The sequence below is a fragment of the Leptopilina heterotoma genome, unplaced genomic scaffold (genome assembly GCF_015476425.1).
Source record: "Leptopilina heterotoma isolate Lh14 unplaced genomic scaffold, ASM1547642v1 Lhet_130, whole genome shotgun sequence".
In the NCBI taxonomy this organism is placed as follows: Eukaryota; Metazoa; Arthropoda; class Insecta; order Hymenoptera; family Figitidae; genus Leptopilina; species Leptopilina heterotoma.
In genome coordinates, this window is record NW_025110849.1 from 2386330 (window position 1) to 2400873 (window position 14544).

The 14544-nt window shown below is 25.0% G+C and overlaps 2 protein-coding genes across 4 annotated transcripts in view; one reads left to right on the forward strand and one right to left on the reverse strand.

The window, feature by feature from the left end:
* Positions 1-1563: 1563 nt before the first annotated feature.
* On the reverse strand, positions 1564-12665 carry LOC122512973 (mesoderm induction early response protein 1). Of its 2 annotated transcripts, none has more exons than XM_043629181.1 (6): positions 12189-12665; positions 11964-12099; positions 5815-6444; positions 5356-5736; positions 5046-5149; positions 1564-3203 (listed from the first exon to the last, which is right to left on the reverse strand). In XM_043629181.1, coding segments are annotated over exons 1-6 (1788 nt in total). In that variant the 5' UTR covers positions 12191-12665; the 3' UTR covers positions 1564-2668. The 2 variants fall into 2 exon arrangements, with proteins under 2 accessions (XP_043485116.1, XP_043485115.1); XM_043629180.1 differs by having other exon boundaries at positions 5022-5149; positions 12189-12663.
* A 126-nt stretch (positions 12666-12791) lies between these two features.
* LOC122512972 (carnitine O-palmitoyltransferase 2, mitochondrial-like) overlaps positions 12792-14544 on the forward strand; it is a 28765-nt gene continuing 27012 nt past the window's right edge. The window contains exon 1 of one of the 2 annotated variants that reach the window (XM_043629178.1): positions 12792-12960. In XM_043629178.1, the coding sequence (XP_043485113.1) occupies positions 12913-12960 (48 nt within the window). In that variant the 5' untranslated portion in view covers positions 12792-12912. The remainder of the gene's footprint in view (positions 12961-14544) is intronic. The other variant, XM_043629179.1, reaches the window with a different exon arrangement.

Below are 14544 nucleotides of genomic sequence, written 5' to 3' on the forward strand. Positions count from 1 at the left end.
TTTTTTGTAAGAATTTAATTACATTTCATGAATATAATGAAAATCTTTGTTGAAATTCAAATATTTTCACAATTTACATTTTTTTAATAAAAGTTCTCAAAAGAATTCAATTATTTAAAAAAATGTAATAAAATTATTACGATGCAGGAATTCAATTATTTTCATAAATAATAAGATTCTTTACATTATTTCAATTATTTAAAAAAAAATTTGAAAAAATTCATTGCAAGAATTCAATTACTTTTATAAATTAATAAAATTCTTCACAGGATTTCAATTATTTTTAATACAATTTTAAGTAAATTCATCAAAAAATGTAACTATTTTCAAAAATTTTGTTACAATTCTTCGAAAGAATTCAATTATTTATTTTTAAAAATTTATGCTATAATGCTTTTAGTATTCAATTATTATCTAAAATTTTAACTAATATTCATTTTTAAATCAATTTTTATTGGAAAATTCTACAAGAATTCAATTATTTAAATACAAAAATAAATAATTTATTGAATAAATGAATGTTTTTCGAAACTAAATTATCATAAAGAATTTTATCAACAAATTTGAATTTTTTCGAGAAATTTTAATAAAATTTTTAAGAATAATTAAATTTTTCGAGGAATTCAATTAAAATTGTATTAGAAATAATTGAAATTCTATGATGAATTTTATTATTCATGAAAATAATTGAATTTTTGTAAAAAAAATGTTATTATTTATGAAAATAATTGAATTATTGCAAAGTTTGCTTAGAATTTTATCAAAATTTTTTTTTTAAATAATTGAATTCTTTTGAAAATTTTTTTTAAATCTGTAGATATTGAAAATCATTGAATTGAGAAAAATTTTTTGAAAATAATTGAAATTTTGCCAAGAATTTTATTAAAATTTTTGAAAATAATTGAAATTTGGAGAAGAATTTTATTATTTTTAAAAATAATTGAATTTTGACGAGAATTTTTTTTAATTTTTGAACATAATTGAATTTCTGCGAAAAATTTTATTACTTTTGAAAATAATTGAATTTCTGCAATCATTTGTAACTTCTCCAAAATTCAATTTTTTCCAGTTACTTAAATAAGAATCCCTGACTTTTCTCTGACTTCCCTGACCAATTTTACTTTCCCTGATTTCCCTGACCTGTGGCAACCCTGATAGTTTATGAGGCAAACAAAAAAGACACAAAAATTCAGAATTTTCTTATGAATTCTAGAAACTTGCTCCTCGTTTATTTATGCGCTATTCGAGTAGTGCCATTCAATTCTTGGTTTCGTTTTTATGAATTGTATTTAATTTGTTGAATAAATTAGCCAAAACCTTCTCACCTCTCTCGCCACCTATTTCAAAAAATGAATATATTTTATACTGTGATCCCTGAATTTTACTTAAGTATATATACCTACCTCAAAAATTTAATTTATTTCACACTAGGTATTAATTTATTACTGATATTAGGATTTTGATTTTTAAAAATAGTTTCAGTGCTTCTGAAAATAAGAAAATTTCCCTTTTGTAAAAGAAAAAATAAAAGAGGAGTATGTAGTGAATAAAAGCCAAAGTACATAATCTTACAATATTCATTTAATCTGATCGTTCTAGGTTCACATCGTCGAAAAGGGTATCGACTAATTGATAAAAGTATATTATGTATAAAAACGATAAATCGTTTTATTTTTTCCGTAAAAGGTAAAAGACTCCTTTAGATAATGGCAATAATATAAATTCCCATTATTTCTATTGTTTAAATTTAAACCTTGAAAGACTGAATGAGCGAAATAAAAATTAGCATCATAATTATAGAAAAAATAGCGTAAACATTAGATTTCAAAAAAATTAATTTCTTTAAAAAAACAAAACTTTTCAAAAAAAAAATGTATTTAAAAACAAAAATATATTTTCTTAAGAAAGATATTTGTCATATTTTCAATCAAACATAAAGAAAAAGCAAAGGTAAAATTTTTATAAATTATCATAGTCTTTGAAAATTAAAAAATACAAACATATTCTGTACAAAAATTTGAATTTTATATTAGAATTTTGTAAACATTGAAAAAAATCGACAAAAAATATTACAAAATAGCAGTCATCAGTATTACCGAACAAAAATTAGTGGTGAACTCCAACAGCATTTATGTCAAAAATAAAAGCCATTTCGTCTAGTAAATTTCAAAAGGATTTTTAAAGAAATCGAAAAGAATGCAAGACATTCTGAAATTTTATTATTTTGTTTGCGCCCAAGAAACTGGAACTGTTATCCATATTTTCAACAAGAAGTAAAATAGAAATACGTATATTATAATTTGAAATTTCAATTTCTTCTGCACAAATGAAAAAAATAAAGAAAAATTTAGAATATCCGGCATTTTTCTCAGTTTTCAGAAAGAATCCTTGAATTTAAAATTTCTGACAGGCTATGAAAATCTATGTGAAATCTATGAAATAGTCGAAACTCTTAACACGCTGCTTATGTTATCTGCCGCCGAACGATTTTATAATAATCGTATTACTGTCGAGTAGAAAAATATAATTCGTGGGTGCTTAACGAATGTGTAGTACGATTTAAATGACGCTAAGTGCTTGGAGAAGCAACGAGGATTGGACGACGCGTTCAACACGTCTTCTTATGGGGATTAAGGGGAATGAGAAATCGAAGATTTTAAATATAACGCTAGGGGGGCAGGTGAGGTAAAATATTTTCAGGCGATCGTGCCGTTTCGTTGCCGGAGGAAATATTGCTGGACGTGGTTAGGAGGTGATTGTTGTTAGGCTGATGTGCGTTTCGTTGCGTGGGCGGCGACGTCGACGTGGGGGACCACGTTCCGCCACTCTCGGCGCTTCCCTTAGTCGCCAGCCCGTAGTCCATGTGGCCTCGATTCGGGAAGTTCCCCGACGACGAGTTCGAATTCTGCAACGTCGTGACTGGCGCGGCTGAATTCTGAGCAGGCTGAGCTGGCGCGCTTGTGGAGTTGTTGAACTCGATCGTCAGCGGATCGACGTTCATGTTTGTCACTCCGGAATTTGGAAGCGGTCCCGGACCAGCAGAACCGTCCCAAAGTTCCAGAGATTTCGAATCTTCATTGTTGCCCAGATTCGCGTTCGTTCGCTGTCGTTTCGCGTCGCCGTACAATAGGCAGTGAACATTCGGCGAGCTGCTCCGGTCTCGAACTCCTTCCTGCTCTTCCAAGAATCGGTCCATGTAATCCCTATTTTTCATTTTTTACAATTTTAGTTTCATTTTTACAGAAAATTGCCTTTCTTAAACGCAGGGCTCGAACTGTGTTCGTTAATTTGCTTCAAGTCCATAAAAGTCAGTTTTTTAAAAAAAAAAAAAAAAGGTCCGTAAAGTCCGTAATTTGATAGAAAAAGGACGAAAAGTTCGTAAATTGTACAATATAATTTGGAGAATTTTACAGTAATTACAAATGATTGCAGAAATTCAATTATTTTCAAAATTAATAAAATTCTTCGCAGAAATTCAATTACGATCAAAAATTTTAAAAAATTCTCGTCAAAATTTCAATTATCTTTAGAAGTAATAAAATTCTTCTCCGAATTTCAATTATTTTCAAAAATTTTAATACGATTCTTGGCAAAATTTCAATTATTTTCAAAATTCTTCTTCAATTCAATGATTTTCAATATTATTTTAATAAAATTTTCCGAAAGAATTCAATTATTTAAAAAAAATTTGGTAAAACTCTACGGAAATATTTAATTATTTTCATAAAATAATAAAAATTTCACAGGAATTCAATTATTTACAAATTTTTAATAAATTTCTTCGCAATAATTCAATTATTTTCATAAATAATAAAACTTTTACAGAGATTCAATTATTTTCGTAAAAACTAAAATTCTGTTTAAAAAAATGAATATCATTTAAAATTCTAGATTATAATTGAATATTAAAAGCATTATAGCATGAATTTTTAGAAATACTTGAAAATTTGAAAAAGTTTCATATTAAAATCTTTGAAAGTTTGAATTTTTCATAATTTTAACTAACAATTCTGTATAAGAATTAATTTTTCTGAAAACTTTATTTGAATTTTACTTGAAATAATGTTTTTGAAGTTTTTATTTTCTGCAATATATTTAATTGAAGAATACCCGAATAATTGAAATTTTGTAAAATTGAATTGTAAAATAAATAAATTTGAAAATTCTTAAGGAAATTTTTGAAAATTTCTTAAAAATAATGAATTTATAGAAGAATTTCATTTAAAAACACTAAAAAATTTAATTTTAGAAAAGTTACAAATTATTGCAGAAATTCAATTATTTACATAAATTATAAAACTCATCGCAGAATTTCAATTATTTTTAATTGAATTTTAATCAAATTTCTTGAAAAATGTAATTATTCTTAAAAATTTTATTAAAAATTGTCAAAAGAATTCAATTATTTTAAAATTTGTTGATAAAATTCTTAATAAGAATTACATTTTAAACAACATTCAATTATTCAATAAATTATTTACCTACTTTTGTATTTAAATTATTCAATTCTAGGTAGTAGAATTTCCTAATAAAAATTGATTACTATAAAAAAAATGATTTGTTTCAATGGATTTATTAAAATTTTAGATAATAATTGAATTCTTTCGTGAAATTGTGTAAAAATTTTTTTTCAAATATTGAAATTTGAAAATAAAAAATTTTGTAATTTGCATAATAATAATAAATTGAATTTAGATGACAATTGAATAATATTATGAACAATTTACGAATAATTGAAATTTCGTAAAATTGAATATTGTAAACAAATGGATTTGAAAATTGTCAAAGAACTTTTTTGAAAATTATTAAAAACAATTGATTGAAAGAAGAATTTTAGTTAAAAATTCAATAATTATTATAAAAAAAAATTGAATTTCTAGTTTTAAGTAAAATGTTCTCTTATTTGACTCGGAGTACTTGTATTTTTGTCAGAAATTGGTCCGTAATTTAAAATTTTTGGTCCGTATTTTGAAATACTTTCACTGGTTCGAGCCCTGTAAGCAGGAATATGTTGAACTCACGTAATCCCAGGATGGAGAGCGTACTTTTTTTTCTCCAAACGGGCCTTGTAGGTGAAAATGTCATGTCTCTCTGTCTTTTTCCATAAGTAATAAAATTGAACGAGTTCGCCGACAGATCTTGTCCTCACCTGCAACAATTTGTTCACTACCAATCAAGTAGCAAAGAACAATAGAATTTTTTCAATTCTCCGCAATTTCAATATCAAACTCAGAATGAATGAATTGTTTTTTTCAATTTTTAATGCGATTAAGAAAAAAAGATTGTTGCAGTAGATTTTGAATTGAAAAATTCGGCAAAAGTTGAAAATTCTAAAAGGGGAATGAAAGAATGTACCTTATTCTTTTGAATGAGATGGAAATCTTTTCCGTAATTTCTTAAGCCAGATTCAAAATTATGACATTCTTCTTCGGACCACAAACTGACGGCCTCAGATTGCGGTTGGACATTCATTCGACGCCTACGAAGTGCTTCGTCCAGGTTGTAACCGCACTGGAGTAGCAAGTACAGAGCTTGCTCATCGTCTCGGATGTGCGAGCCGGAGGGCAAGGAAGTTGCTTTCACAGTTGGCAACTGGGCTCTTTCTAGGAACTCCTCGGTCTCCTCTTCTGGAATATGACTCGGGTCCCAGAGCATTTTGTCCTCGTTTTCGTAGGGCAATGCGTCGTCGTATTTACACAGACCTTCCGGTATCGCGGCTTGATAGTCGCTGCCAACCTGAAATTCATTATTCAAAATTTAACTCGAAGTACAGAGATTTACAAATAAGTAAATTGAAACAAATTCGAGACAAACCATGATCGTCTTCTTCCACTCTTCTTCGTCGGGACTGTAGTCGCAGTCGTCTTCTTCCTCTTCGCTTTGCGGTCGGGAGACACTGCGAAGAAGTCGGGAGGACCCACTGCCTCCGTTGCTGCCCCCGCCGCCGCTGTTTCCGCCTCCCGGCTCCATTCCATCGTTGCCCTCGGCGCAGTTTCCAGTGTCGTTTCCACCGACATCGCCGCCACTATTAGCGCCAGCGCCAGAACTGCCGCCGTCTTCGGAAACGCCATTTCCCGAGTTCCCACTCTCCGTTATGTTCGGCTCGTTCGCACAGCCGACAGCGGTCGTGCAAACGTTTTCCGTCCCTCTATTATTGTTGCTACCACGATTTGCCTCGTTTTCCTTCATTTCCTCCTTCTGCACCATTTCCGTGTAGAACTGCTTCAGATCCGGCTCATTGTTTGAAGGATCGTCATCGTCCTCTTCTTCCTCCTCCTCCTCTTCCTCTTCCTCCTCCTCTTCTTCGTCCTCCTCCATTTTGTCCTTCAATTCCCCGTCGTCCTGAGGAATGAGGACCATCCTCTCGGAACTATTCGCATTGCCCACTGAAGAATCTCGTAATCCGTACATTGCGAGTAAATCTTTCAAAGGCATATCACCTTCCTGTAAAATATTACAATTTTTACACTACATATTCTAAATTGCAGGGTTGCCACGCTTTTGCTCTTTTCGAATTCCCTAAATTTTTCAGGTTTTCCAGCTAGAAAAACGCAATTTTTACAGGTTTATTCGAAAATATCAATAACTTCATTTTAAATCATTATTATTTTTTTGTAGAAATTAAGATTTTCAAAAATTTCAAATTCAATAAAATATAATAATTCAAACTTGCTACTTTGTTACTGTAACTTTTTCAAAAATTATTTTCATCATTACGATTATTCATTTCTAGAATTTTCAACTAAAATTCGTCCATTTTTTTAAAATAATTTTTGAAAAAGTTCTTTTCAAATTCTTTTGTTTACAATATTCAATTTTACGAAATTTCGTTTATTCTGACATTCTTCAATTAAATATATTAAGAAATTAAAATCTTTAAATAATTAAAAAAGATTCCATATTAAACTTTTTGAAAAAAATTAATTCTTACAGAATTCTTAATTAAAAGTTTGAAAAGTTCAAATTTCAAAGATTTTAATTTGAAACCTTTTGAAAATTCAATTATTTCTAAAAATCCACGCACTGTTATGCTTTCAATATTCAATTATAATATAAAATTTTAACTGAAATTCATTTTTAAATCAATATTTATTAGAAAATTCTACGAGAATTCAATTATTTAACAACAAAATAAATATTTCATTAAATAACTGAATGTTTCTTAAAATTGAATTATCGAAAAGAATTAAATCAACAAATTTTTTAAATAATTGAATTCTTTTGACGAATTTTAATCAATTTTTTAAGAATAATTACATTTTTCGAGGAATTGGATTAAAATTGTACTAAAAATAATTAAAATTCTGCGATGAGCTTAATTATTTATGAAAATAATTGAATTCCTTAAACAAATTTATTATTTATAAAAATAATTAAATTTATAATTTATGAAATTAATTGAATTATTGCAAAGAAATTTATAAAAAATTTGTTAATAATTGAATTCCTGTAAAATTTTTATTTATGAAAATAATTAAATGTTCGACTACAATTTTATTAAAAAATTTTTTAAATAATTAAATTCCTTTGGGAAATTTATTAAAACAGTAGAATATTGAAAATCATTGAAATGAGGAAACTTTGGAACCATTTAAGTATTACGTAAGCATTTAAGGGGCAGGGGGGGGTCTAGCTATTGCTTATTTTCATTAGAAAAAATGGCGCTAATGCATATAAAAAATCTTACGATGGGGGAGGGGGGGGGTCTAAAAACCTAAAAAATATGCTTACGTAATACTTGAATGGCCCCTTTTTGAAAATAATTGAATTTTGGAGAAGAATTTTGTTATTTATAAAGATATAATTGTGATTTTTAATAGAATTTTTATTGTAAATTTGAACATAATTGAACTTTGAAAGAAGAATTTTATTACTTTTGAAAATAATTGAATTTCTGCAATTATTTGTAACTTCTCCGAAATTCAATTGTTAAAAATGTTTTTAACTAAAATTTTTCTGTAAATCCATTATTTTTAATAAAATTAATTAAATATAATATATTGACAAATTTAACTAATTTCGAGAAGAATTTGAATTATTAGGGTCAGTCCATTGACTTTCGTCTGAGAGTCGTTGCGACCATATTTAAAAAAAATCTAATTTTCATATATGTGAAACTCGATGATTTTCCGAGTTCATTAATCATAATATTATGTTACAAATTTTATTCCGTACAATAATATTAATTATCAAAAGTAGGTGGTTCACGATGTGATTTCGTAACCTTAAATTTTTCAACTTTTTAAAAGACGTTATTATTCAAAAACTATTAAATATTAGGGGTTGGTACTTACCACAAATATAAATCTTTCCATTCTGCACGTTCTAACGACCAAAATGAACTAAAAATTCTATTATTTGTGGACGAAAATTGATTTTAAAAATTTTTTTATCCAAAAAAATTACACTTTTTGTTTCACTTACAACTTTTTTGTCGGACCTCAAAAAAATTTGGGGTTTTGTAAATATTTCTTTAAGAACATAATTTATCTTCTATTGAAATTTGACGAAGGTGTTTTTCTTCGTTCTCAAAATAATAATTATAAAAAATTTCGTTCAAAAAGGTTAATTCTAAGACTTGAAGTTGATATTGACACTAAAATAACAATGCTTGTTGTTTATTTCAAGCATTATAATTAACCTTTTTGAACAAAATTTTTTATAATTATTATTTTGAGAACGATGAAAAACACCTTCGTCAAATTTCAATAGAAGATAAATTATGTTCTTAAAGAAATATTTGCAAAACCCCAAATTTTTTTGAGGTCCGACAAACAAGTTGTAAGTAAAACAAAAAGTGTAATTTTTTTGGATAAAAAAATTTTTAAAATCAATTTTCGTTCACAAATAATAGAATTTTTAGTTCATTTTGGTCGTTAGAACGTGCAGAATGGAAAGATTTATATTTGTGGTAAGTACCAACCCCTAATATTTAATAGTTTTTGAATAATAACGTCTTTTAAAAAGTTGAAAAATTTAAGGTTACGAAATCACATCGTGAACCACCTACTTTTGATAATTAATATTATTGTACGGAATAAAATTTGTAACATAATATTATGATTAATGAACTCGGAAAATCATCGAGTTTCACATATATGAAAATTAGATTTTTTAAAAATATGGTCGCAACGACTCTCAGACGAAAGTCAATGGACTGACCCATTAACATTTTGCAAAAATCTAAGTTTTTTAAAATTTCCAATTAAATTCATTAAAAATTGAAATTTTATAAAATTTCAAATTAAAACCTTTTGAAGTTGATCTATTTATGATAATATTCTACAAGAATTCAATTATTTAATACATAAATAAATATTTTATTAAATAATTGAATGTTTCTTAAAATTGAATTTTCATAAAGAATTTTAGCAATACAACAAATTTTTAAATAATTGAATTCTCTTGACAAATTTTAAAGTTTTTAAGAATAATTTCATTTATTCGAGGAATCTAATAAAAATTGTATTAAAATTAATTGAAATTCTGCCAAGAATTTTATTAAAATTTTTGAAAATAATTAAATTTCGAAGTAAATTTTTATTATTTAGAAAGATAATTAAAATTTTGACGAGAATTTTTGTAAATTTTTGAACATAATTAAATTTCTGCGAAGAATTATATTATTTTTGAAAATAATTGAATTTCGACAAGTTTTTGAAATTAATTAAATTTTTACCAAAGATTTTATTAAAATTATTTTGAAAAAAATGGATTGTTACATGGAATTTCATTAAATTTTTTTAAAATAATTTTATTCTTTGAAGAAATTTAATTCAAAATGTATTGGAAATAATACTAAATTGTAATTTATGTCAATAATTGAATTATTGCGAAGAAATTTATAAAAAAATTTGTAAATAATTTAATTCCTGTGGAATTGTTATTATTTAATTGATTAAATTAGTTAAATGTTTGCGTAGAATTTTATTAAAAATTTTTTTAAATAATTAAATTCTTTTGCCAAGAATTTTATCAAAATTTTTTAAAATAGGTAATAGAATTTCGGAGAAGAATTTTATTATTTATAAAAATAATTTTAACGAGAATTTTATAAAATTTTTGAATCTATACTTGAAATTTTGCGAAGAATTTTATTAAAATTTTAGAAAATAATTGAATTTCGAAGAAGAATTTTATTATTCATAAAAATAATTGAAATTTTAAAGAGATTTTTTGCAAATTTTTGAACATAATTAAATTTCTGCGAAAATTTTTATTAATTTTGAAAATAATTAAAAGGATTACGCACAAAATACATACAAATTGGATCCCAGTCATTTTTTTTTATTTTTCAATTGGGAATCTTTTTCCTGACACAAAAAACTACTTTTCTACGCAGTTCCAAAAAAAAAATCAACTGGGATCCAATTTATATGTATTTTGTGCGTGGTCCTTTTATAAAATTTCAAATTAAAACCTTTTGAAGTTGATCTATTTATGAAAATTCTAAAAGAATTCAATTATTTAAATACAAAAATAAATGTTTAATTAAATAATTTAACGTTTCTTAAAATTGAATTTTCATAAAGAATTCAATCAATAAACTTTTAAATAATTGAAATCTCTTGAAAAATTTTAAGAAAATTTTTAAGAATAATTTCATTTTTCGATATATTTTATGAAAATTGCATTAAAAATTGAAATTCTGTCAAGAATTTTATTACAATTTTTGAAAATAATTTAATTTCGGAGAAAAATTTTATTATTTAAAAAGAGAATTGAAATTTTGACGAGAATTTTTGTAAATTTTTTTTTACATAATTGGATTTCTGCGAAGAATTATATTACTTTTGAAAATAATTGAATTCTTAAGACGAATTTGATTAAAAATTCTTTTTAAATAATTGAAATCTTTTGTGAAATTTTATTGAAGTAGTAGACATTTAAAATAATTGAATTTTGACAAATTTTTTAAATTAATTACATTTTTACGAAGAATTTTATTAAAATTATTTTGAAAAAAATTGAATTGTTAGAAAGAATTTCATTAAAATTTTTGAAAATAATTTTATTTAATTCTTAATTGAATTTCTTTGATAAATTTTAATAAAATTTTAAAAAATAATTACATTTTTCGAGGAATTCCATTAAAATTATTGTATTAAAAATAATTGAAAGTCTGCGATGAGTTTTATTATTTATTTATGAAACTAATTGAATCCCTGTAAAAAATGTTATTATTTATGATAATAATTGAATAATAATTTATGAAAATAATTTGTAAATAATTGCATTTCTGTGAATTTTTTTTTATTATTTATGAAAATAATGAATTGTTTTCGTAGAATTTTATTAAAATTTTTTTTAACTGATTGAATTCATTTAGGAATTTTTATTAAAGTAGTAGATATTAAAAATCATTGAATTGAGGAAAGTTTTTGAAAATAATTAAAATTTTACCAAGAATTTTATTAAAATTTTTGAAAATAATTGGACTTCTGATAAGAATTTTACTACTTTATAAAATAATTGAATTTCTGCAATCATTTGTAATTGCTTCAAAATTTGATTTATTTTAGTGTTTTTAACTGAAATTCTTTTATAAATCTATTATTTTCAATAATCAATTAAATATATATTAAAAAATTTAACTAATTTCAGAAGAATTTTAGTTATAACAATTTTTTAAAATCTAGGTGTTTTAAAATTTCTAATTATTTAAATTCATATGTTTAAAATTGAAATTTTACAAAATTTCAAATTAAAATCTTTTGAAGTTCATCTATTAACGAAAATTGTAAACGCAACGCTTTTAAAATTGAATTAATTTTGAAATATTGAAGTAAAATTAGATTTCAAGAATAAACTTTAGAAAATAACAATTTTCCAGGATTTCGATAAAAATTTCCTGACTTTTCTAGGGTTTATAAAATTCCCTGACATTTGCAGGTTTTCCAGGTTTCCAGGTTGCGTGGCAACCCTGAAACTGGAAACCAAAAAAAGACAGAAGGCTACACTACCTTTTGCAAATTTGACAACTCGTTGTGAGAATCCTCACTGCCCTCTAAAGCCTCTTCCTCGTCAAGTGTTCGTTCGTCGTCAAAATCATTCACGAGAATATCAGTAGCTGATCCTATATCGTAATCTCGATCAGCCCTGAAAATATTCGCCGAGAGTGACAAATATGAAAAGAAAACAGTGCCTCAAATAAAAACTTTATTTTAAATCAAATAAAAGTTACTCACATGTTTTATTCTCCATCAACTTTTGAAGACGACGTAAAACCATCGAGAATTAACGAAAAAGAACAAACTTTTCTGAAAATTCTTCTTTAAAATAAAAAATCTACGACGTACACAAAACCAAAAGTGTATATAAAACTTGGAATTTTATTTCCTTTGCGAACAAAACTTTTTATAAGGTTCATAGAGAAAGTACCAATTGATTACCACTCAACATCGAAATCGCTGTTTCTTCCTCATTTTAGGACTTATAAACTTCTTCGAGGAAAACGACCTCAAGAACGAAGCTAACCTCAAAACATTCAAGGATGCTCCGATTCAATTTTATATCAAAAAAACACAAAACTTTCAATTTTTTACCATTTTAATAATCATCGTTAGATTTAATTTCTTACCGCCATCGTTATTTCACTTTATATTTTTCGTTTACTTGTAAAAAATCTTTTTATTATTGAAAAAACAAGCCTAACGCCACTTTAAGACCATGAAGTTACTGCTCACTGTTGAGATGTAAAACTCGCAGTAGTGGAATATTCTTGACCTTACGGCATGTATTGTTAACGTTCTTCGGGTCCCTCGACCCTACAATGGAAAAACGTACAAACGGTACAAACAGTACAAACTGTCACTTTATTATTTTTATGACATACATTGACTGACAGAAAAAGAAAACAGTTATATTTTGTTATCATTGTTGAAATATACAGTAGAGAATTTGTTTTAAAAAATGTCATACATTTTGTTAAGGAAAACCTTCAATTCCCATCGCTCAAGAGTAAGTGATTTATATAAATTTTATTTCACATATTATGACACAGAGTTATCTATTTATAGAATAAAAACTTTTATTTAATTTTTTTATAAGTATGAAATTGAATCCGTATTTTTTATGTGTATGTGCAAACAATTAATTTTGCATTTATATTTCAATTTTACATTGTCATTGTTCACTATTATATAACAATGCCATATATCCGAAATTCGAATTCTGAAATAAACAAATATTTTCGTTATATTCATTATTCTTCGCAGCCAGAACATAAGAAACATACAATTTATTAGAAAATTATGAAAAAAATTATTGACATTTATTAAGAACTAGCAAATGTTACGCGCGGAATGTGATGTTTAATATTTATTATTATTATTATTATTATTATTATTATTATGAAAATGACAACATTTTTTTTCCAAATACAGATTTTTGAATAATTTCTTAATCAGAATTTTAAAAAATCATTTATTAAGTACACAATTAATTATTATTGTTTATATTTTCAAAACTTTTAATTTCTTGGCAAGAATTCAATTATTTTTATAAATATTAAAATTTTTTTTGAAAAAATTAAATTATTTCAACAAAATTTTAATAAAATTTCACGAAAGAATTCAATTATTTTCTAAAATTTTTATAAATCCTTTAAAAAAATTCAATTATTTCTTTAATTCAATTATTTTCTAAAATTTTTATAAATCATTTAAAACACTTCAATTATTTCTTTAAATAGTAAAATCTTTTCAAAAATTCATGAAATTAATTTCACGAAAGAATTCAATTATTTTCTAAAATTTTTACAAATCCTTCAAAACAATTAAATTATTTTCAATAAAATTTTCCGAAAGAATTCAATTTTTTTTCTTAATTCGCTTTAAAAATTCTCAAAAGAATTCAATTATTTTCTAAAATTATAATAAATCCTTCAAAACAATTCAATTATTTTTATAAATATAGTAAAATTCTTTGCAAAAATTCAATTATTTTAAATACAATTTGAATAAAATTTCATTAAAGAATTCAATTTTTTTTAAATTTTTAATAATATTTTTCGAAAAAATTTAAATATTTTTAAAAATTTTAATAAATCTTTTGAAGCAATTCAATTCAATTTTTTTTATTTTCTAATAAAATTTTTCGAAAGAATTCAATTATTTTTAAGGGCATTTGAAACTTCTTCTTCTTCTTCTTCTTGTTTAATGGCTTCGAAAATTTTCAGGCCAATTCTTGATGCATTTGAAACTTGATGCCGTTACAGTTTGTGCAAAGCATGTGTGACGTCATCAAGGTTCAAATGCCCTTACAAATTTTATAGTTCCTTCGAAGCAATTCGATTTTTTTTTATTTTTAAATAAAATTTTTCGAAACAATCCAATTATTATCTAAACTTTTAATAAATCCTTCTAAACAATAATTAAATTATTTTTTTAAGGATTAAAATTCATCGCAAGAATTAAATTATGTATTTGTTATAAATAAAAAAATTCTTCTCAGGAATTCCATTATTTTCAATAAAATTTTAATAAACTTCAATAATTATATTTAACTATTAACAGACACGATTATTTTAAAAGTTGAAAAAGA